General features: G+C 47.4%; 1 protein-coding gene across 5 annotated transcripts in view; it reads left to right on the forward strand.

Annotated features, from left to right (window-relative positions):
• KDM2A (lysine demethylase 2A) overlaps positions 1-24,780 on the forward strand; it is an 83,838-nt gene that overhangs the window by 49,891 nt on the left and 9,167 nt on the right. For 3 of the 5 annotated variants that reach the window (XM_073346824.1, XM_073346825.1, XM_073346826.1), the window contains 5 exons: positions 1,685-1,800; positions 2,796-2,922; positions 4,111-4,511; positions 22,337-22,420; positions 24,305-24,571. In XM_073346824.1, the coding sequence (XP_073202925.1) occupies positions 1,685-1,800; positions 2,796-2,922; positions 4,111-4,511; positions 22,337-22,420; positions 24,305-24,571 (995 nt within the window). Of the gene's footprint in view, positions 1-1,684; positions 1,801-2,795; positions 2,923-4,110; positions 4,512-20,342; positions 20,734-22,336; positions 22,421-24,304; positions 24,572-24,780 lie in introns of those variants that run through there. The other 2 variants (XM_073346827.1, XM_073346828.1) reach the window with 2 other exon arrangements.

Below are 24,780 nucleotides of genomic sequence, written 5' to 3' on the forward strand. Positions count from 1 at the left end.
ATGTCTTGAAAATTAACAGTCAACTGGGCTGTGCTGGCAAATGGAATGGTCTACTGGAAATCAAAGCTTGTTTGAGCAAGAGAGCTTTCTCGAGCTGGTCCAAGGCTATGGAACTGCTACAGGATCTGCAGGCCACTATTCTGTCCCAAATGCTACGCACACACTAGCCTGCCTTCACTAATAAAAGCATATAAATTACCATATGCAGCTTCTTCCTTGGGCAAGGAATGGAGAATACCATGTCAGGATTTTTCAACTGTGCTCATAATGCCTAGCATCTAAGTTGCCTCAGAGGGCTCTTGTTGCAGTGAAATTTGTTGCTGAAATTTGCCACAGGCATGGTTTGTAAGAGGTGGTTGGAGAGATGAGGAAAGCTAACATCTCTTCAGTGAAAGCAAAGATTACAAATAAGTAGCAAGTGAGAGAGGTTTTTAAAGCAGAGAACAGATCGGAAAGATACCTGAATAAAAGAGCTGAATAAAAGTGTGGTAGGAGTATGGGGTGTTAGGGACAAATGTTGCAGAGGTGGCTTTTCTAAGAGATTGGATGATAGGAAGGTAGGGGGAAAGAAGGAGATGGTATCAGTGGGGCTGGAGGTAGATACTTCCCTGAACCATGGCTGCTGTAGCTTTGAAGGAAGTAAATTCCTCCCTGCTGGTTGTGGGAAGGCTTCAGCAAGGAGAGAGAGCTGTGAGAGTGAAGAGTACTAATGGTATGAAAGAGAGAGAATTACATGCACCTTTGGAAAGAATGGGAGGATCAGGAATTAGACCACTGTTTGGAAGGTGTCGCTACCGAGCATATCTGTGCATTCTAGACCTTCTGGTTTAGTAAACAGTGCATACTCCATCTCTTCTTTTTCTCAGGGCACTGACCTGTTTGACTTAGGGTCTATTATAGCTGGCTTGCATACAAAACAGAGAATTGCAAACTTTCACTGGAACAAATTGGTTAAAGGCAGCTATTGAGCTATCCAAGCCGAGGGAACCCATGACCAAGATCACATCCTACTGGAGAATCTAGTGTGATCAGAAACACTTCAATTTCTGGATGGGTGAGGTAGACTGCCTGCTATTTCTTTGAGACCACAAGTGTGCTAGGTTCCACGCAGATACAGACAGGCTCTGCCCCAAAGAGTTTAATGTGACTAACATACAAAGGAAGAAGTAGAAAAGGGAGAGAAGGTGCTGCTGGAGGTAAGGGAGTGAGTGACAGATGAGAATTTTCAGACATACATGAGTGGGAGTGGCTGGAGCAGCTAAGATTGGGATTAGCACTGCAAGGCACACACTGTCCACATCCTTCCAGGGGCTGGGATCAGCCAGCTGGATTCAGAGTTGGAGGGGTATTTTAAATTAATGTGGTCTGTGAGGATGCTTCAACCATGCATTTGTTAGACAGAGCTAGTCTATGAACTCTCCAGTTCATAGAATCATAGAAGATTAGGATTGGAAGAGACCATGGGAGGTCATCTAATCCAACCCCCTGCTCAAAGCAGGAACAACCCCAACTAAATCATCCCAGCCAGGGCTTTGTCAAGATGGGCCTTAAAAACTTCACCACTCCCCTTGGTAATCCATTCCAGTGCTTCACCACCCTCCTAGTGAAATAGTTTTTCCTAATATCCAAGTTAGACCTCCCCCACTGCAACTTGGGATCATCGCTTACTGTCTTACTCTGACAGGTTGGATCCATGCTGTGTATACTCCCACTGACACTTTGGTTTTCGGGGGCAATTTCCTGCACAGCTTCAACATCCCCATGCAGCTACGGATCTACAACATTGAAGACCGCACAAGGGTAAGGAACATAGGAGGGCCTGAAGGCGACCTCTGAATCAGAGACCCTCCCTCAGCACAAGGGAACAAATACAGGCTACCGAGCTTCCAAAAGGATCTGTCTCCAGCTTACTGTGTCTAAGAAAATGGGAAGACTGGCTGGTTTGGGGCTGGGGGAGGATGGGATATGGGGTATTAACTTCTAGGGCACTGGTTCTAATCCAGCTCCAGGTTGGGGAGAACCAGGGGGAGAAGGGAATTGGGTACAGTGAATCTGAGTGGGGCTCTCCAAGCCCTCCTTTGTAGGAAAAGGAAGATTACTTGTCACTGGAGTCGCCCAAATGTGGTGCTTCTGCATTTTCATTTTCCTTCCTCTGCTGCTTTGGAGTCTTATGCTAAGTTTTGACCAGCAGAGAGGGTTATTGTGGCCAAAGGCCTCTTGTGACCTTGAGTGAGAGTGCTTGGATCTGCAGGCTGATGCATCCCCACCAGTTAACTGCTGTGAACTGAGTTCAGGACTTGCCAAGTGTAGCACACAGCTCCTAACATGAAGCTGCAAAAGCACTACGCAGACTCTTATTGGCAATAGCCTTCCCTTCTCTTAAGCATCCTTCAGAACACGTTAGATTTTAGCTTGAGGTCAAAGTGTGGTACTCGCAGCTAAGGTGTTGTGTAGCGTGCTTGTCTTGCTACTATCTCTGCAACAATGGGGGAGGATTTGTTTGATGTTAAATGTAGCACAGATCTGTGACCCTAAACAAGAATAAAATGTTAATGGCCTGGGAGTGAGGTATGCCTGCACTGCCTGTGGGCAGTTTCCTGCAGTGAGATAAAATGTCAGGATGCTGAAAGCACTCCCTGTATATGCTGTTCCATGTACCTGCAATTCCCAACCCTCACAAGAGGCTCACTCTGGGACCAAGATAGCTATGCTTGGAGTGTTGTCACTGTGCTTTCCTTTTGAGTGTAGCTGATCTCTTCCCTTGGCTCTGTCTTGCCTCTTTCACCCCATGACAGGTCCCAAATAAGTTTCGCTACCCCTTCTACTATGAGATGTGTTGGTATGTGCTGGAACGCTATGTTTACTGCATCACCAGTCACTCCCACCTGACCAAGGACTTCCAGAAGGAATCGCTCAGCATGGGTAAGAGCAACTGCTTGGCCCCCATCTCCTCCTTGTCATACTGAAGGAGTTTCTTCCAGTTCCCTCACTGCCAATACAGCAGGGCAGGGGGGCATTCAGGAGGTTCACTTCCTTAAATTTCACACTTCCTGTCTTTCCTGTTAGTCATGTTTAAGGGAATCCGCAGGGAGAGGGCAAACAGGATCAATGAGTCAAAAGCTGCAGTTTGTCCTGGAGCTTTCCTTTACCCCCATGAAGTGCTAGGCTAGCCATCTCTGCTCGAAAGGGCTGCAGATAATCTAGCCCAAGTTGTCCCCCTGTACATGCCCAGTTAGTGATGTGCAGCCTCTAGTGAATGGCGAAGGGGCGATGCAGTCCCTGCTGCTATGTTCATGGGCCGGCTCCAGCTGATGATGGGGAAAATGTTTCCTGTGGCCTAGAACCTCGTGTGCTAGATTAAGTTGCTGTGTCTGTGGGTTTTTATATTGAGGGTTGCAGGGGCCTCTTGCAACATAGCAGGAGCCAGGAATCCAATAGAGGGTGATGTATGAGACCTTGCTCTCAAAAGGGATCCGAAAATCATTTGCAGGATGCCCTCTCATCACACCTGTAGCATTTCCAGGGCTAGAACTTCTACCCAAAGGGCTCCAGCAAAGGCAAAGCCCTGTGACTCCTCTTTCCCCTGCAAATTTCAGAACATTTTCTTTAGTAGCTTAAGATGGTCAGTTCAGGGCAGCCTGCTGCTCTCAAACTCCTGTTCTTCTACAGTGTGGCTCCATATCCATTTGATCAGCTTCCCCCAGCAGTGGAGTGTGGTGAAATAATGAACAGAGGTGGTGTTAATGGGACAGCTATAGGAGCAGCAGCATCCACAGCCCTTCTCCTCTCTCAGCCTTGGTGGGGAGGGGTGCTTTACATTTGGCACTCATTGGAAATCAGGCTACTCTTCTGTCACTCCTGCACAGTGGTCACTCTAGATCAGCCCCACTGGTGTATCCATTCAGTGTCTTGCTCTGTCCAGCTGCTTGTTTTCCTGGCTTTACATGCCGTTCTCTCTGGTGGTTGAGGGAGATGCCTTCCTGTCTCCTTCAGATGATTAGCCTGAAAACCCTCAATCTCCTGTAAGCAGTCCGCTTGGCAGGCCTGCTATTCTGCTCCTCTCATTCTCTCTCTCTCTCTCTCTAATCTTTCCCCTCACCCTCATGGCAGATATGGAGTTGAGCTGCTTGGAGCCGGGGAACATGGATGAAGAGGACGATGCAGCAGGGAGGGACCCCAGGCGCCCAGTCACCAGACGATCAATTCTCACAAGCCCTGTAGCTAACGGTGCCAACCTAGACTATGATGATCTAAGCAGAGGCTGCAGGAGCCTGCCAGGCCTCAAGAGAACTCTGTCTATGGACTCCTCTGACTCCAGCCGGGGCTCCCACAATGGTCAGGCCTGGGATCCCCATGGCAGCAGTCCTTTCAAGTACAGGAAGGTGCATCTGACCCAGTTTGAACTGGAAGGTCTACGCTGCCTGGTGGACAAGCTGGAGTCGCTGCCTCTGCACAAGAAATGTGTCCCCACGGGCATAGAGGATGAGGACGCCCTCATTGCTGACGTTAAGGTATGTAGAAGCTGAGAACCTCTGCTTCACAGAGTCCCATATCCCTGCCTGCCATTGTCCGTATACAAAAGCAAGGAATGCCAGGATGCTCCTGGCTTGCTGGGGGCAGTGCAAGAGAGGCTCAGGGAGGAATTCCTCCTGCAGCTGATGAGCTTGTGCCTGAAACCATGAGGTCTGGCTACGTGATCTAAGCTGGCACATACTTATCAATGGTTATAAAACTACATCTTCCATTACTGAGTCCACTCCGTCTTGGTGACTTTCTGGGAGAGGTGCCCCAAAAGTGTGCTATATCCCCCAAAGGCTCATTTAGTTCTAAATGTGCTACCTCTAACTTGGTGCCCCCCTTTTCCAATGGGGACTGATGGTTTTTACTCATATTTCAAAGATAAAATGCAGGTATTCAATCTACCAAATGATGTTTAGAGGGGATCTAGGCCCAAAGGGGAAAACTGAACCCAACCTAATTTTGATTCCTTTAGGGGTGTAGAGATGCCAGTGTGACTAACTATGACTAACTAACATAGTTAGCATAGACTAACTAACTAATACCAAGGCAGTATTTTCTGGTGCCGTCATGGACACGAGTTCTGAAAATCATCTTAGGACCCATTTGGTTCATTTTCAGGTGACACTGCAAGATTGTTCATGGCACAATGTATTCTCCATACTAGCCTTAATCCTCCTTAGTGGTCATCAGAACAATCTCCTCCGTTCCTCACTGCCCATTACAGATGGACTTGGTTGTATTTTTGTTTGGTTGTTTGCCCAGGATATATGATCTCTTGCAGGTTTCGCTAGGTGGGTTATTATATGCATGTTTCTCCTTTTCACCCTGTATCCCACCATGCTGTGCAATAGGTAGGCCTATGAAGATGGTCACCATGAGCCAGGTCTCTTACCCTTGCATTACTGAAAGAAGAAGGGAATTCCAGCCCACCCTTTTCTGAAAATATCAGCTTTGAATCCTAAAACGAAGGTTAGAAGGCTGGGTTTCTGTCCCACCCTTCCTCATTGTCCACTCCTATGTTATGCTCTCTGTCCCTTCTGAAGCAGATAGAGACACAAACTTAGCCTTACCTCTCCACAGGTAGCACTGTCAGCCTTCTAGCCAAGCTTTGCCCATACTCCCACCATCAGCACAAGTATGATTCCCACCCATTCCTTCTGTACTAAATTTAGAAAAAACATGGTCCTTCCAGTTTGGGGAGGTGAGCCAAGGCTGTGGTTTATGGTAGTTAGCTAGTGGAGAGGTGTCTGCATAGAAGAGTGTACCGTTGGATGGTTTAACTTTATTTTGCTTTTGTGGCTTTGTCATTTATGTTGTAGCAACCTTAACCGATACATAGTATAGTGTTGTGTGATATAAGAATTGTGAAAGCAGTGTGTCTGCACTCTTGACCTGAATAAGGGATTTGCTGTGTATCCTTACCATCTGAATATCAGGAGTGCTGCCTTTAGATCCTATCACAGATTGCACCAGTTGATGTTGCATCTTGTGAATTACATGGCATACCAGGCACATTCTAAATGTCAGTTAATGGACGCTCCAGAAGGAATATAGGAACTTCTTGGCCACTTTTCTAGGTTTTTAAATCCACAAAACAACCTGGTCAATCATGCCTTGCAGATCAACAGAAAGGACTGCAGGTGAAAAGGAGTATTGACTGGCCAGAACATTCAATAGAACTCCTGAACCAATTGTGAAGTTCCACAGAGTTCCTACCTCTTGTGAAAGAACCTCTTTGAAATGCGCATATAAACTCACTCCATCATTTCAAGACTTTTTCTCCACAGCCACGAGGGTTAGAAACTTGTTCAAATGAAAGCTTTGATTCTGGAGCAACTACTTGTCATCAAAAATATTAATCAACAAACATCATGCTTTTTTTGCCTCTGTCTTTACTAACAAGGTCAGCTCCCAGACTGCTGTGCTGGGCATCACAACACGGGGAATAGATGGCCAGCCCTCTGTGGAGAAAGAGGTGGTTAGGGACTATTTAGAAAAGCTGGACGTGCACAAGTCCATGGGGCCGGACGAGTTGCATCCGAGAGTGCTAAAGGAATTGGCGGCTGTGATTGCAGAGCCATTGGCCATTATCTTTGAAAACTTGTGGCGAACGGGGGAAGTCCCGGATGACTGGAAAAAGGCTAATGTAGTGCCAATTTTTAAAAAAGGGAAGAAGGAGGATCCTGGGAACTACAGGCCAGTCAGCCTCACCTCAGTCCCCGGAAAAATCATGGAGCAGGTCCTCAAAGAATCAATCCTGAAGCACTTACATGAGAGGAAAGTGATCAGGAACAGTCAGCATGGATTCACCAAGGGAAGGTCATGCCTGACTAATCTAATCGCCTTCTATGATGAGATTACTGGTTCTGTGGATGAAGGGAAAGCAGTGGATGTATTGTATCTTGACTTTAGCAAAGCTTTTGACACGGTCTCCCACAGTATTCTTGTCAGCAAGTTAAAGTAGTATGGGCTGGATGAATGCACTATAAGGTGGGTAGAAAGTTGGCTAGATTGTCGGGCTCAACGGGTAGTGATCAATGGCTCCATGTCTAGTTGGCAGCCGGTGTCAAGTGGAGTGCCCCAGGGGTCGGTCCTGGGGCCGGTTTTGTTCAATATCTTCATAAATGATCTGGAGGATGGTGTGGATTGCACCCTCAGCAAATTTGCGGATGATACTAAACTGGGAGGAGTGGTAGATACTCTGGAGGGCAGGGATAGGATACAGAGGGACCTAGACAAATTGGAGGATTGGGCCAAAAGAAATCTGATGAGGTTCAATAAGGATAAGTGCAGGGTCCTCCACTTAGGATGGAAGAACCCAATGCACAGCTACAGACTAGGGACCGAATGGCTAGGCAGCAGTTCTGCGGAAAAGGACCTAGGGGTGATAGTGGACGAGAAGCTGGATATGAGTCAGCAGTGTGCCCTTGTTGCCAAGAAGGCCAATGGCATTTTGGGATGTATAAGTAGGGGCATAGCGAGCAGATCGAGGGACGTGATCGTCCCCCTCTGTTCAACATTGGTGAGGCCTCATCTGGAGTACTGTGTCCAGTTTTGGGCCCCACACTACAAGAAGGATGTGGATAAATTGGAAAGAGTCCAGCGGAGGGCAACAAAAATGATTAGGGGACTGGAACACATGACTTATGAGGAGAGGCTGAGGGAACTGGGATTGTTTAATCTGCGGAAGAGAAGAATGAGGGGGGATTTGATAGCTGCTTTCAACTACCTGAGAGGTGGTTCCAGAGAGGATGGTTCTAGACTATTCTCAGTGGCAGAAGAGGACAGGACAAGGAGTAATGGTCTCAAGTTGCAGTGGGGGAGGTTTAGGTTGGATATTAGGAAAAACTTTTTCACTAGGAGGGTGGTGAAACACTGGAATGCGTTGCCTAGGGAGGTGGTGGAATCTCCTTCCCTAGAAGTTTTTAAGGTCAGGCTTGACAAAGCCCTGGCTGGGATGATTTAATTGGGGATGGGCCCTGCTTTTGAGCAGGGGGTTGGACTAGATGACCTCCTGAGGTCCCTTCCAACCCTGATATTCTATGATTCTATGATTCCAATATTTGCATATTAAACACAGTTATCCAAGTCTCATTCATCCTTTATGCCATGTATTGAATTATGGAGGCATTGACAGCAGCTCCAAAGTTAAGGTTTGGTTCAATTTTGCTACATAAGGTAAAACCGCTTTGTTTTCCATAAAGAATGGAGCGTATCTCGTCCAAGTTCTCAGCACATAATCTGAGAGTGAAGATTTAATGTTGAGGATTCTACCAAATTGATCAAAAGATTTAATTATAATTTGTTAAAAATGGTCCCTTTAACTTTATTCACGTCTCAAGCTTTTGGTAAAAATTTACTCGTTTAAGATTAAAAGATGATTTACCTTGTAGATTTTAAGTGCATCTAAGGGAAAGCTGACTTTAAAGTTTATTAGTTTGTTATTTTGATTTAACAATATTCATCTGAGCTGTTTTTTCCTCCATGATAGAATCATAGAATATCAGGGTTGGAAGGGACCTCAGGAGGTCATCTAGTCCAACCCCTTGCTCAAAAGCAGGACCCATCCCCAATTAAATCATCCCAGCCAGGGCTTTGTCAAGCCTGACCTTAAAAACTTTAAAAAATCCTCCAATTTGTCTAGGTCCCTCTGTATCCTATCCCTGCCCTCCAGCGTATCTACCATTCCTCCCAGTTTAGTATCATCCGCAAATTTGCTGAGAGTGCAATCCACACCATCCTCCAGATCATTTATGAAGATATTGAACAAAACCGGCCCCAGGACGGACCCCTGGGGAACTCCACTTGACACCGGCTGCCAACTAGACATGGAGCCATTGATCACTACCCATTGAGCCTGACAATCTAGCCAACTTTCTACCCACCTTATAGTGCATTCATCCAGCCCATACTACTTTAACTTGCTGACAAGAATACTGTGGGAGACCGTGTCAAAAGCTTTGCTAAAGTCAAGATACAATACATCCACTGCTTTCCCTTCATCCACAGAACCAGTAATCTCATCATAGAAGGCGATTAGATTAGTCAGGCATGACCTTCCCTTGGTGAATCCATGCTGACTGTTCCTGATCACTTTCCTCTCATGTAAGTGCTTCAGGATTGATTCTTTGAGGACCTGCTCCATGATTTTTCCGGGGACTGAGGTGAGGCTGACTGGCTTGTAGTTCCCAGGATCCTCCTTCCCTTTTTTAAAGATTGGCACTACATTAGCCTTTTTCCAGTCGTCCGGGACTTCCCCCGTTCGCCACGAGTTTTCAAAGATAATGGCCAATAGCTCTGCAATCACAGCCGCCATTTCCTTTAGCACTCTCAGATGCAACTCGTCCGGCCCCATGGACTTGTGCACGTCCAGCTTTTCTAAATAGTCCCTAACCACCTCTTTCTCCACAGAGGGCTGACCATCTATTCCCCATGTTGTGATGCCCAGCGCAGCAGTCTGGGAGCTGACCTTGTTAGTGAAGACAGAGGCAAAAAAAGCATTGTGTACATTAGCTTTTTCCACATCCTCTGTCACTAGGTTGCCTCCCTCATTCATTAAGGGGCCTGAATACCCCTGAATACCTTCCCATTTCTCTGGTACCAGTACTGTGAGTCTTACCTGTTCGCTATTGGTTGGTTCAGTAACTCCCATATTCAGCATGGTTTGTATTTCTTCCTGCAGAACTGCAGCCATCTTTTCAGAAATACAGTGATACTATTGCTTTATCTGAGTGGAGTCTTACAGTGGTGATATGTTGTTCTGACTGGTCTTTCTGCTAGTAGTGCTTAGTCTTCCCTTGCAGTTCTTTGTTCTATGAGATGTGTTTCAAATGAGGTTCTTCCTGGTGTAACCCTAGCCTGTCTAGATCTTACATCTTCTCCATCCTCCACCCTTGTCTGGCTCATTGCTCTGCTCACAAAAAGTTAAGATCTGTTCTCACCACACTTGGCATTTGCCTGGGATAGCTGCCTGATAACAGCCTTGCTTTCTTCAAACTTGCATATTGTTCTTCCCACCCTGCAAGTAACTTACTCTGTTGCAACTAGGGGCAGCCCACAACATTTTGGCACCTGAGGCGGGGAGCTCAAATGATGCCCCCATGTCCCATCGCTTGGGCCAAAACTTTGAAAGGTCTCAATTCTGCCTTCTTCCTGTTCTACTCCTCTCATGGTACTGCTCTGCTACCTACCCCAATAAAGGAGAACTAATAACTTAAAATGCCTTGTTCAAAAATTTTAAGTAATGCTTACATTTGCTTTCAGGCGTTTGAAAGTTAACTTTTCTTGTCTGCATAGTAAACACTGGCATTTTTATCTGTTTGAATAATCAAAGTGGTGCTTTCCGTTCCGCCTTGGTTGTAAAGATTGAACTGCTTCCTGAAGGTCCATAGTCTGGGCCAGCTCATGCTCTATTGAGATGGTTGCAAGGCCGACCAGCCTCTCCTGTGTCATTGTGGAGCGTAGATGTGTTTTTATTAACTTCAGCTTGGAGAAGCTGTGTTCTCCACTGGCAATTGTTACAGGAAGTGTTAGAAGTATGCGCAGAGCAACAAAAGCATTTAGAAAGAGGGTGTTCATCTTATTTGTGCACATATATTTCAGAATATTCTTTGGAGTTGATCCTGCTGAAATGTATCTTGAAAGGGCTTTCAGTTCATCACCCAAATCACTCGCATCAATATCGCACATGTCCTCATGTGTCAACACGGTCTCTAGTGCCCTGCATTGCTGGTGTAGGTCGTCTTCAGGTATAGTGAGGAGTTTTGAAATATCATACAACATCCCAAATATACTGCTGTGTTCCTTGAGCTACATGAAACGTTCTTCAACTGACTGTATTGCACAATCTAGCACCTGGTTAAAGAATTCAACTTTGAATTGTTGTTTGGGGTCTCTTATAGGATTATCCCATACCTCATAATCAAAATGTAGTCTTCTTCGGTGACTCCTGTATTCTTGAATGGGTGGGGAAAATAGCTTCAGTGTGAAGTTCCTCTGCCAACTTCTGTGCACTCTTCAGAATGTTTTGAAATCCCTCATCTGACCGGTAAGACTGTAGATATGACTTTGCTTTGTCCAGTTGTTCCATTGCTCCAGATATATCAAGGTCAACACCTTGGAGTCTCTTGCTTATGACATTTATTTCAAACAGTATGTCGTGCCACAACACGAAGCCACACAGAAATTTGAAGTTATGTATGTTTCTGGTGATTCCATTTCCCTCTGCCACTGTTCTCCCACAAACAGTTCCTGTCATAGCATTAGCCTCCATAATGGCAACTATGGCATCATCTACCTTCCCAATTTGGTGTTTGATAGGCTTTATTGCCTCCACTCGACTTTCCTGTTAGGGGCTTATTCCTTCACCCACTTACTTCCCTGGTCCTTCTCACATGAAGAGAGAGCAACAATACCCAAAGTCCAAAGGTGCAAACAATTGGATGTTCTTTGGGGTGAACTTCCAGCAAGCATGATTCTAGTTTCCTTCCTTAGTGTCCACCTTCCTAGCTCTGACACCACAGAGCCTTAGCTGTGTCCCTGTTCCCATTTCCCCCCCCCTTAGCAAAACATGATTCCAATTTCCCTAACCCCATTCCCTGTTCCCATTCCCCCCCACACACACTCTTCCTGATTGACTGCAGACTGTATAGTAAAACTTGAGTTCTGCTTAGCTATACCTTAACCAATCATTTTACTGAAATTTAACTAATCAATCCTCACATATTGTAACATGATTATTTAGCCAATTATATCCCCATCACCTTAATTAGTTTACACCCAGCAAAATTAATTATACAGCAGATAGAAACAATCACAGAACCAGACAGAGACCATGCAAATAAGCAATAGGAAAGTGGGAACTATAATGACAAAACAATACAGAAGTGAGGATTTCACATCCCAGCTATTGATTAGTGAGTTCTTGTGAGACAGGATGCTATCAAATGAAGTTTCCTTTTACATTTTCTAGGCGCTTCCCTTTCTCTGGAGTTGATAGATCAGATCACCTTTCTAACAGCTCCAGATTGCCTTATTTCAGTGTGACTAGTTGGGAAAGTAAGGATGTGACCGCTTGCTTCCCAGCTTATGGCTGCCTCTGCTGCTTAGCCAAAGGCCTTAGCCTAAGAAAAGGGCCTCAGACTGTCACAGTGAGAAAAGGCCTTATACAGTCAGTGATTTTGATTCTCTCGTACCTCTATAACTATCTAAGTGATAAGAATACACCTAAATTCTTAGAGTATAGGCCTTTACAGACAGGCCTGAATATCTATATCCTAACATTTCCCATCATGTGGCACTCAGTGGTTTCAGTATCAGAGAGGATGTTCCCAGATGTTGCTTCAAAATTTGCCATCGATGAGTTGATTCAGAGGAAAATACATATATGCTTTGAATTACATTTAAAAAATTCAGCAGCCTCAATAGAAGCCCCACTGACCACCAAGTTCAATGAATGAGAACTGCATGGGACAAAAAATGCTCAAGGGTTTAACTCTTGGATCTGCGTCTGCACTCCTATGTTCTTTCCTCTCATGTTGGCACCATTATCGTAGCCATGACTTCTCATGTCAGCTATCGCAATTCCCGTATCTTCCAGCTTTTTAAGAAGCACATTTGTCATACCAGCTCCTGTAGTATCAATGTCTATAAATTCTAGAGAATGCTCTCTGACAGTCACCACTGCAGGGACATTTTCACTGGGTTCTGTTACAAAACGCACCATTAAAGTAATTTGTTCCGTATGGCTGATGTCAGGTATGCAGTCCAGAATAACAGTAATATTTTGCCATCTTCAGATCTGCCACAATCTTCTGTTTGATTTTTGTTGCCAGTAACTGTATGGTCTCATTTTGAATTGTTTTTCCAAGGTAGTGGTGTGTGTACATTTCTTGGGTGGTGACTCTTCTTAGATGCTCCGGGAGTACAGCATCAAACTCGGCCATCAGCTCCACAATTTTAAGGAAGTTTCCATTGTTTGACACATACAGCTGAACTGAAGTGCCACACAGTGTTAGGTTTTTGATAGCAAGCATTCTCACAATGGCAATGAGCCTTTTCAGAGCATTTTGCCAGTAAAGAGACGCTGATGCAATCTTCTCTTGATGCTGATCATCTGTGGTGGCCTTTAACCTTAGTCTCATCTCAAGCTCTTTCCACCTATGGAATGCTCTCTGGTGATTTGCTGCCTTCTCATGGCATGCCAGATTTCTAGCCAGATTTTTCCAATCCTGTGTTCCTGTAGAACCCAATGTGGCTGGAACATTAGACTGGAAGAGTTTGTAACAATAACAGTATGCAGCATTCTGGGGTTTTGAGTACATAAGCCATGGCCCCTCCACTTTGTCACCATTGGGGATTTCATGCCAGTAATATGTTGGGATAAAAACTTCTATTTTCATTGTCTTTGGGGAACATGAAGTTTCTCACTTGCTGTGGCCCATGCAGTACAAGGAAGTCCCTCAGGCTACTGCTCAAGTGGGTCCACGGTCCTGGATCATCTAGGCTTAAGGAGCTAAACTCAGCAGCAGCTGTTTCTTGCGCCTCCACCACACTCTTCTCTGATATGTGCTTTTCTTCAGGAATGTGAATGGTTGCATCCACTTGAGATGGAGATATGGATGCTGCAATAGCTGCCAGGTCACCTGCACTCTATCTGGAAGATCAGGCATCTCCTCACTACTCACATCCTCACTGGGGCCGGAAGGCTCACCGTGAACATTTGTGTTTATGTATCTCAGGAGAGCTCCTTCCTGCTTAGATAGAAAAGCTTCCTTTTGCTTTTTTTTCGAATGCTGTCCCAGAGGGATGTTTTCTTCTTTCACTCATGACTGCTGTTCTGTGCCAGCTATAGTGGCTCTCAACACTCAATTGAAGGGAACAAATAAAGCAAGCTGGTAGCAGGGCCTGAGTGAGGAAAGATATCAGTGTTTTAAGGGCCTACCCGGCTCGTACTACTTCAGTTGACTGCCTGTTCTCCTTAAGTGGGTTCAGGGAAGCAGCGTGAAACCGGAAGGTCCTTGAGAAGGTGGTGTTAATCAGTCCAGGCTCCTTGGGGTGCTAGAGAGGTACATAAGAGGCTCCTCCTCCTCCTCTCTCTCCCTGCAGCTCCTGCTACTTTCTGTTCCCTCTCACCTTTTCGCCTGCCTGCCTGTTATGTCTCTTGTGCCCTCCTTCCTCCAGCACAGCAGTGCTCCATCTCTGTGCATCTAGAGCAGAAAGAATACACATGCACCAGCAGCAGACACAATTTTCTACGCTCTGGGTCCTAGTGGAGCCGCCCCCCGTCCCCTACCCCCGCCCAGTCTGGCACCTGAGGCAGCCACCTGAGTTCGCTTCATGGTAAGGCCAGCCCTGGTTGCAACACTAATAAATAAAACCTTTTGTCCTGGTATTAGTAGGTTTTGCTTCCTCATTACGCTGGAAGTGGGGGCTTCCTTAAAATGTTCTTGTGCCAGCTTGCTCATTTGGAAGAGTCCGTCTCTCACCTGAAGGTCTTGACTTGCTTTACTTTCCAGGCTTAGCTACAGTTCCCAGGTTTCTTTAAGAATGTGTAGCAGTCCTCACATCTGTCAGACAGAATAGAACAAAGTAAAAGCTGTAGATACCTGAGGTATTTGCACATGAGCAGTCACCTATCCCAAACTGCCTATGTAGCATTTACAGGTTCCCACTGCATCTTTTTAAACCTTTCTCTAGGGCTGTCAACCAATGAACGCATTTCATAGAATCATAGAATATCAGGGTTGGAAGGGACCTCAGGAGGTCATCTAGTCCAACCCGCTGCTCAAAGCAGGACCAGCACCAACTAAATCATCCCAGCCAAGGCTTTGTCAAGCTGGGCCTTAAAAACCTCTAAGGATGGAGATTCCATCACCTCCCTAGGGAACTCATTCCAGTGCTTCACCACCCTCCTTGTGAAAGTTTTTTTTCCTAATATCCAACCTAAACCTCCCCCACTGCAACTTGAGACAATTACTCCTTGTTCTGTCATCTGGTACCACTGAGAACAGTCTAGATCCATCCTCTTTGGAACCCCCTTTCAGGTTGCCAAGGTTCCTTCCCCACTCTGAACTCTAGGGTACAGATGTGGGGACCTGCATGAAAAACCCCCAAGCTTATTTTTACCAGCTTAGGTTAAAACTTCCCCGAGGTACAAACTATTTTACCTTTTGCCCTTGGACTTTATTGCTGCCACCACCTAGCGTCTAACAAATATATAACAGGGAAAGAGCCCACTTGGAAACTTCTTTCCCCCAAAAATCCTCCCCAAACCCTACACCCCCTTTCCTAGGGAAGGCTTGATAAAAATCCTCACCAATTTGCATAGATGAACACAGACCCAAATCCTTGGATCTTAAGAACAATGAAAAAACAATCAGGTTCTTAGAAGAAGAATTTTAATTGAAGAAAAAGTAAAACAATCACCTCTGTAAAATCAGGATGGTAAATACCTTACAGAATAATCAGATTCAAAACACAGAGAAATCCCTCTATGCAAAACCTTAAGTTACAAAAAGACACACAAACAGGAATATACATTCCATTCAGCACAGCTTATCAGCCATTTAAACAAAACCGAATCTAACACATATCTAGCTAGATTACTTACTAAGTTCTAAGACTCCATTCCTGTTCTGTCCCTGGCAAAAACATCACACAGACAGGGAGAACCTTTGTTTCTCCCCCCCGTCCAGCTTTGAAAGTACCTTGTGTCCTCATTGGTCATTTTGGTCAGCTGCCAGTGAGGTTATCCTAGCTTCTTAACCTTTTACGGGTGAAAGGGTTTTTCCTCTGGCCAGGAGGGATTTTAAAGGTGTTTACCCTTCCCTTTATATTTGACACAGGTAGTTGAAAGCAGCTATCAAATCCCCCCTCATTCTTCTCTTCTGCAGACTAAACAATCCCAGTTTCCTCAGCCTCTCCTCATAAGTCATGTGTTCCAGTCCCCTAATAATTTTTGTTGCCTTCTGCTGGACTCTCCAATTTTTCCCACATCCCTTCTGTAGTGAGGGGACCAAAACTGGACACACTACTCCAGGTGTGGCCTCACCAATGCCAAATAGATGGGAATAATCACTTCCCTCGATCTGTTGGCAATGCTCCTACTTATACAGCACAATATGCCATATGGCTTCTTGACAACAAGGGCACACTGCTGACTCATATCCAGATTCTAGTCCACTGTAATCTCCAGGTCCTTTTCTGAAGACCTGCTGCTTAGCCAGTCAGTCATCACCCTTGTTGCTCACACTTCTAAACTTTAATCCAGAGACTCTCAGGTTTTTCTGCAGTTTCATACCGGAGCTCTGAGCAGTCATACTGCACTCTTACTTACGGTGGAACTCCCCCACCTTTTCTGCCCTGCCTGTTCTTCCTGAACAATTTATATCCATCCATGACAGTACTCCAATCATGTGAGTTATCCCACCAAGTCTCTGTTATTCCAACCACATCATAATTCCTTGACTGTGCCAGGACTTCCAGTTCTCCCTGCTTGTTTCCCAGGCTTCTTGCATTTGTGTATAGGCACTTGCTGATCATCCTGCTTTCTCAGGATGAGGTACAAACTATGAGGCAGGAACCCTCTCCTCTTGCGCTCTCATGCTTCCTCCCTCATTTTGTGAGGAAAGTGGCACCTCCTACAAGTGGAAATGTCACAAGATGTGTAATCACCTTTTTTTCTTAGTGAAGGCAACTTTCTGGAATTTCAGGCCAGGTTTGAATCCATTCCTCTACTTGTTGATACAAATCAGGCCAATAAAATCTCAGTGCTGTCCTGTCCTAGGTTTCTTTTTGTTGGTGCAGGGGGTCCTGCCTATGGAATTGTGTCAAACCATTAGGACCGTTCCTCTACAAGCTTTAGGGATTACTGGCATCTTCCTTTTATGGGCCACTCTGATACATACTTGTCTGTGGTCCCATCCTGAGACATAGTTTATACCTTCACTGATATCCCCCTGACTTCTGCACCACTTGGGAGTATAGAGGCTGAAGAGTGAGGTCTGACTGTAGAACATCAATACTGAGAGGGTTGTACCACATCCAGCTTCATCTTTCTCTTAACCTCGCCTCATTGTGCTCTACCCTTTTCTCCAAGGCTTTGTTTATTAGCTTTTCCTGGCTCCTCAGCAAACCTCTTGGTGTGATTCCAGGTCTTTCCTGGTGTGATTCCAGGTCTTTCCTTTCTTGTCCTGTGATTGAATCACTATGCAAGCTGTAATGGTTTCACTAAGAAGGCCTATGAGAACTGGAAAACCTTGTCCTCATACCCTATTGGAAGGGAGTGTTCCTACTTTAACTTGCATCATAAAACAGTGATGTGTACTTCAGGAGCTGCATAGATCCCTCAGTCCTCATACATACAACCTGAGCATGGTAGCTTGGTCCAGATCTCTTGCAAAGAACAAACTTCTCAGAACTCCCTTTATCCAGCAGCTCTCTTACCTCCTGACCATCATGCAAAGCCTTGGGCATCTTACTGGTGCATAGCTAATATCTGGTTCCTCTTGAGGTACATAACCTAAGCTGGCAATTGAGAGATTTTAACAGGGCAGCCATTAGTTTATGCCTCATCTGGTCTCAATAATAAATGAGGTTCCCTCCCCTCCCTCCACCTGCTTTATGATCTTAAAACCTACTTCACACACACCCATTTTTTCCAATCACCCTTGTCCCTCCGTCTTCCCACATATAATGCTCCCCAAAGTCTTAGTGGGGACCTGGTTTCTTAGTAGCGTAGCTGTTCAGTGGGCCATCAGAGAAATTGTTAGATCTACTACCTGCTCATTGGACTTAGATGGTTCATAAGCCCAAGTCTGGACCTCTTAGTAATTGCAGTAGTAAATGTTTATATTTTGGTAGTGCCCGGAGGCCCAACTGGGATTGGAACCCCATTAAGCTCGGTGCAGTACAAACACAGAGAGACTCCCTACCCTGAAGGGTGAACAATCTGAAGTTCCCATATCCAGGATCTCCTCTCTGGTCTGGCTGCCGCTAGTGTGTAGCTGAGCTAATCGTTCATTGCAGAGTCTGACTGCTGCCCAGAACTGCTCTGTCTCTTCACCAATCTATTTTCTGTTACCTCTGCAGTCACTAATTAAATCCTCCTTCATTGCATGATGGGCTGCTACTGCCTCCCCTTGCCTGCGGGGCCTGTAGTCCACTCCATCTGTCAGCCATCTGTCAGCCATGCAAGGGTGGTCACCATTCATTCAAAGCAGGATAGTTCTCCTGTACCCCAGTCTTCTCCCCCCTGCAATAAATCAGGATCATTTAGGTTCCTGCCTCACTATTCTCCCTCTAGGTTCTGAGTGTCTAGAGCTGCTCTCTCCTGTCTCTGTTCAAGAAGTGGCGAGGACTTCAGTTGCTGAAGCCCACATCTTTCAAAATTGCTAAACTAGACTTCTGGTCATTACATCCTCCCTTTTTCATACTGGAGCAAGGATAGCCATGGTTGGAGAAAAATTTAGGACATAGAGGATCCATGGCTGGAGGGAGCTGGCCATTGCTCGGTCCTGGAGACTGCCCAGAAGCATAAAATAGGCACCCTCTGCAGCAGAGGGGAGGTCACTGGCTACATGGAAAGTTGTTCCCATGCCACAGAGCAGAGTGAAACCTACAATGAAATCTGCAAAGGTTGTAGCTTGAAAGAGGTGTTTGGTCTGAAAAAGCAGCCACTCCTCATCTCTCCTGCTGTGAAAGGGAGGGTTAAACCTTCCCTATTCACCTGTAAAGTGCAGTAGACAACCACCCAAACTCTCAACCTTGATATATCAGGGTGTGATGAGAGGCGGTAGCTTCCTGCAGCACAAGATGAGTAAGAAGGCATATGTATTGAATATGTCAGAATCGTTTCTTCATACAGTCTCATTAGGTAACCTTTCCCATTGAGGGACAGGAATGCAGGGCATGTTTCACAGGAGGTGCATGTGATTGGTTGGTGAAACACCCAATGTACTCCATGATTTGCAGCCTTCTGGAGAATTGTGATCTAGCATCTCAGCTTTTTATTATACGAAGCTTCTAACCTTTATCCGTGCAGAGATGTCTTCCTGAGTCTGTGGACAGCCTGCAACAGTAGACCTGAGAGGGTCAGTTCACCATGGTGTTAATGCTGATGCCCCATATGGATGGCAGTTCAAACCACAGCCTTGTTAGCTACTGGATTATTTTAGCAGAAACATCCAGCTAATCTGTGCATCCCTACCACATCCTTCTCAAACTGCTCCTCATGCCTCTTGGGTGCAAAAAAAAATTCAGCTGTCCCCTGCTCACCTGCCAGACTTTAAGCTTTCCCTGCTAGCTTCTACAAGAGTGAAGGTTCTGTGGTATATAATATATGAAACTGGGGGCAGCATAACACAATTTAATAGACCTTAATTAGTACCATTTTCCTTGTATATTTCATACTTTAATAACATCCTCCATTTTTAACTGAAGCTGTCCCACAATATATTATGTTGAGATTCACCAGTGATGGGAACGGGATGGGTGCACTGGGATATCTTGGGCATGGCTACACTGGAAACTTCGAAGCGCTGTCGCGGGAGTGCTCCCACAGCAGCACTTCGAAGTGCGAGTGTGACCACACACGAGCGCTGGGAGAGAGCTCTCCCAGTGCTCCTGGTAATCCACCTCCAGGAGGGGATGAGCTCAGAGCCTGTCTACACTTGTGCTTTAAAACACTCAGACTTGCTGCGCTCGGGGGGGGGATTTTTCACACCCCTGAGCCAGCAACTTAGAGCGCTATAAAATGTACGTGTAGCCAAGCCCCTTGTGTAACTCAGGTAAACCCAGTATGGCTTTTTGAGGTAGCCACTAGAGGGGGACATATAAATTGGTTCGAGGCTGCAACTGCCTCTAAAAGTTAGCGGATGAGGTCTCTTAGCTGAAGTAGTGGAGGTTCATGGTTTTAGATCCCCAGGTTCCCAGGTTCAATGCCTGCAGACTCAGTTTGTGTTCAGTAGTCTGCAATGGACTCTGACCACCTCCTTTCTCATAGGAATATAATCGTCCCCCCATGCCCCTCAATGAGATGCTGTGTAGGGCCTGGGTGTCCGTTCAGAGGAAGCCCGTAAAACAGCCTGATTAAGAAAATGGGAAGGGGCTAGCCAGGGCGTGTAAGACAAGGACAAATGCAAGCCAGCCGCAGCGCACACAAGGGGTTAACGCTTTTCTGTTGCTCTTTAAAGTCAGCCACACTGCCGAAGCCCTCGGGGGTCTGGCCCTGGGTTCTCCGATTGCAGTGGTGAGGGGAGGGGACAGGGGAGGGGGGCTCTTCGGGCAGCCCTGTCTGCCAATCAGCGAGCCGCCAGCCGCTTGTCCCAGCCTCCTCTGACTCTGCAGCAGAACGGAGCTGTCCTCTGCGCGCTGTCTCGCTCGCTGGCTCTTTCTCTTCTGCCATCTTCCGCTGCAAAGCATTGCTGGGAGCCGCATGTGGGTGACGCAGCAGCATTGTCTGCAGGCACAGGAAGCTGCGGACGGGGTCTGGAAAGGAGCGAGTTTCTGCTGGGGCAGCTGCCTGGGTTCGGGGGGCGGCTCTTGGGAACATGTCTCCCGAAGAGCGGGGGGTTTGCTGATTTACACACTGTAAATCGGAAGGAGTGGAGCCAGGGAGAGCCCCGCAGCTCGTAGTGCACGGAACGAAACAAAGGGGCTCGGAAACTTCATTCCGCACAGCCTCGGCAGCTCCAGAGGGACGTGGCACGCAAGGTCAGGCAGCGAGGAGAGCTTTCTTGGGGGGATTAGATGGGAACCTCCGGGGGGGGGGGCACTTGGTTGCCGTCCACGTTTCCGCAGAACAATGCTATTGGCGTCCTTCTATGAGATCTGCCCTCTCGAAACAGCTCCCCGCTGGGGCTTGGGCTTTCCCCTCTTCTCTGACTGGGGTTGGCTTGTTTACGTGGGGTCCCTGCACCTTTTTGGGGGGAGGGCGTCCTGGGGTGGAAATCCCGTCGCCCGTTCCCTCTCTGGGAGTATTTTCCGCTTGTGCTAGCGATCCTCGAGGCGGGGTGTTTCAAGGCTGGAAGTTGGCGTTCTCCGTCCTGAGATGAGCACAGAGGGGACACGTTTAGGGTTCCCTGCCCCATACTGCCTTGTTTGGTTAGATGTTGGATCACGGTGTGCCCCCTCCCACTCAGAGCAGGGTGTTCTTGCCTGAACAGCCAGCCAGCCCACCCACCTCCTGGAGTACCTGGGGCAGGGGGGGTGTGCATTTTCCCCTCCCTGCTCTGATAGGCATTGAGGTGTGTGTGTCTAAGTGCCCCTGACCTTTCCTTTCAGTGTGTGCTCATGTAAAGGCTGGCTGAGGGAGGAAAGTCTGGTTGTGGACAGTATGCTATGCTGCTCTGGGAGTGGAGGCAGCCACTTCCGCCCGCGCCCACAGCCGCCTTAGAAGGGCGGGGAGTAACTGGAAAGCAGCCTTCCCCAGCAGAGGCTCCCTTTGGGGGACGTGCATCCCCTGGGGTGGATGTGAGCCCAGCCCATGCCCTGTTTCCTCCTGGCAGCAGGAAGCACTGCACTTGCCTGGCACATGGGAGTGCCAGCAGGAGGCTCCTGAAAACGTAGCCATAGCAACAGCCAAGTAAATAAAGCACATCTGCAACGGCAATGTGGGTGGGTGGGGTAGAGAGCAGAGGCCAGGCTTGGCACTGGTAGCCCAAGAGCCTTCCAGGGGATGCAGGTGCTTGTCGCTAACACCTGGCTGTAGGATGTCCTTGAGTTAAAGGCAGGAGGGCCAGCCCTGGGAACGTTCCCAGAAGCCTCGAAGCCGTGCCGCCTTTTGGAACTGTTCATTACTGTGAAATCCAAACTGGAAGGCAGAATGAGAAGACGCTTCTAGCTACCTGGCACCCAGCACAGGGCTGTGTGGTTTCCTTGTGAGAATGACTGCCTCCTACACCAGAGCAGGGGCTGGCTGTCCTGCACTCTGTTTGCTGCTTAGAGCGTTCAAATTACAGGGAAGCAACTCGGCTCCTCTGGAAAAGGGGCTGGGCTTCTGCTCCTCTACAAAAGAACTAGTCCCCACACAAGTGCACACTCCTCTCAGCATGGTCTGCCAGGGACTGCTGGGCTGAAACGGCTAGATAACTATCACTTGTGTAGCTCAGCTCAGCTCTGCTAATGATGAACAGGTGTCTCTGCTGGGGGTGGAGTGGAGGACAACTCTTCCCCAGCCACTGCAGCAGTATGTGAAAGGAATGCTCTCTCCCTGGCATCTGGACAGATCCAGGCTGGCAGCAGTTTCTTGTTCCCTTGCTTATGTATCTGTGCTGCTGTTTGTCTCCTTCCTTTTCTCTTCCTGACTCTCCAATAGCTGCTGCTGGAAGAGCACGCGAACAGCGACCCAAAACTGGCACTTACAGGAGTCCCTATCATCCAGTGGCCCAAGAGAGACAAGGTAAGAGACGGGGCTGTACCATGGCCCAGCCAACTGCTGGCGGTTTTGGTTTCATCTGGCTTCTCACCTCCCTATTGCTTCTTCTGAGGAGAGATTCCAGTGGTGGAAGTGGAGAGCAGAGCCCTGGAACCTAACTGCCTAGTGACCCTCCATAGGGGAGGGGAGTCATGTTCCCAGCAGCCCTTCCCAGAGCTGCTTAAATGCAGGAATGTGGATGGGAGAAGGCAGCGAGATGCAGGATTCAAGAAAGTGGTGCTGTTATGTTCCCCACTTCAGGTGAAATGCAAAGTGCAGAAGTGAAAGATAAACACAAGCCCAAGTGCACTTCTGTGCACAAGAGTTGGCACCCACCGACAAGCACCTCTAAGCCAGTGAACTTTTCATAAGTGGCTATCTTGGAGCAGAGTGTGGTCCTCCCACAGATACGGCCTTTATCTAATGTCTGCTCTCTTAACAAGCCCACAGCAGGGCGAAGCAGGCAGCTTCCCCGCTCTCATGGAGATCAGTCCCTGCTATGCTCCTGCCTTCCTGCAAAGGAATGCTTCCCAGAGGTGGCAACTGGCTAGCGATCCAGAGTGACTGCCTCAGACTCTGCCCTCACATCCTATCCATGAATCTAAGTGTGTTGGTCTGAATACCAGTCATTCACATGCAAACGGGAGTCACCACTCTCCACCAGTTCCATCCATAGTTTGCCATCCAGTCGTGGAGCCGAAGTGATGCCATGTGATTTATTTGTCCAAACACTTGCCACTAGTGGTGAATAGTCACAGGAAAAACTTAGTGAAAGGTCCCATAGGCTGAAATGTCTGCCTAACCTATTCGGCAAATATATAGGAATAAGCAGTAAGGCCTAGATTTTAAAAGGTACATGGGAGTTAGGTACCTAAATACTTTAAAAAAAAAAAAATTGCCTGTGCATCCATAAGTCAGAATTTGTTCCCCAAAAGGGAGTGAGCATGCTGGATAATGGGCTCCCTCTGATAGAAATTACTGTGGTGGCAGTTGGCCAAGTAGTTTTTCTGCCTTCCTACCTCTCGACTTGGAGAAAGGGAGATACAATAAGCCCCCCACCGAGGCCTTTTGGCCAGGTGGGTCTGCAGCTTACCCCAAAACTGAGGATTAATTTATGCCCTATAGCTCTGTGAGGGTTGACAGTCTGTTCCTCTTGTTCTGGCTGCTCTCGCCATGAGCAGGAGAATTTGGGAATTGTACTGCTCCAAGAGGCAGCGTGTCAGTATTCAGGCGTGGACCAAAAAGTCTTGCTAAATCAAAAGACTGCTGACCAGCCCTAACAGGCTGAGCTTGGATCCCAGCTTCCCAGTGGTATAAAGCCCTGGCAGTTTGAGAATTTTCTGCAATTGTGTGAGAAGACTGTTGCAAAGGTGCTTAGCAGCTGGGCTGGTTATAAACAGTTTCAGATTTGGTGTACTTTCCCAGCCACTGGCCCTGGGTCAGAGGAAGCAAGTCTCACCAGGGGAAGACTGGAAGGAAGCGAGCCACTGTCTAAGGTCATAGTGAGATGTAGGGGCCCATTTGCAGCTCTAACTCGACTGGAAGAAGAGGTTGGGGCATGGGTTGGGAAAGAAGATAAGCACTGCAAACAGTCATTTCCCTTCCTTGGCTCATGGTATGCACCCGACTCTGGGGTGTAGCAGTCTAGTGGCTAGGGATCTAATCCTGCCTTCCCTTGGATACATTCGTTCTCAGCTCTGTAAAATGGGGAAAATGCTGACTGGGCTGAGTCTGTGCCGTCCTTTGAGATCCAAATGAAAGGTGCGAGACATGGGCTTGCTGAGATGCTCCTGCTGCTTGAATATGACAGAAAGCTGTGAGCCATGAACCTCCCAATCTTTGACCTCTCCTTTGTGCGTCTATTGCCAGCTAAAGCTCCAGGCCCGGCCGAAGGTGCGCCTGCCCACCATCCCCATCACCAAGCCTCACACCATGAAGCCAGCCCCACGCCCGGCACCTGTAAGGCCCACAGTGTCTCCGATAGTGTCAGGAGCACGACGGAGGCGGGTGCGGTGCCGTAAATGCAAGGCCTGCATGCAGGGCGAGTGCGGCATGTGCCACTACTGCAGGGACATGAAGAAGTTTGGGGGGCCTGGTCGCATGAAGCAGTCCTGCGTCCTCCGGCAATGCTTAGCGGTGAGTTCTGTGGCAAGTTACGTTGGGGGGAGAGCCGTGGCTGGCCACTTGTGGGCAAGGATGGCAGGGAATTTTGCTTGAGCCTTCCACTCTAAATCTGAATTTGACAGAGCAGAATTTGGGTCAACACAAGGGAGCTCCTGGAACTAACTAGCCATCCCCCAAGCTTGAGGGCACTTCCTCTGGTGTGTCTGTCTCCCTGGTTTCAC

The sequence above is a fragment of the Lepidochelys kempii genome, chromosome 6, assembly GCF_965140265.1.
Source record: "Lepidochelys kempii isolate rLepKem1 chromosome 6, rLepKem1.hap2, whole genome shotgun sequence".
NCBI lineage: Eukaryota > Metazoa > Chordata > Testudines > Cheloniidae > Lepidochelys > Lepidochelys kempii.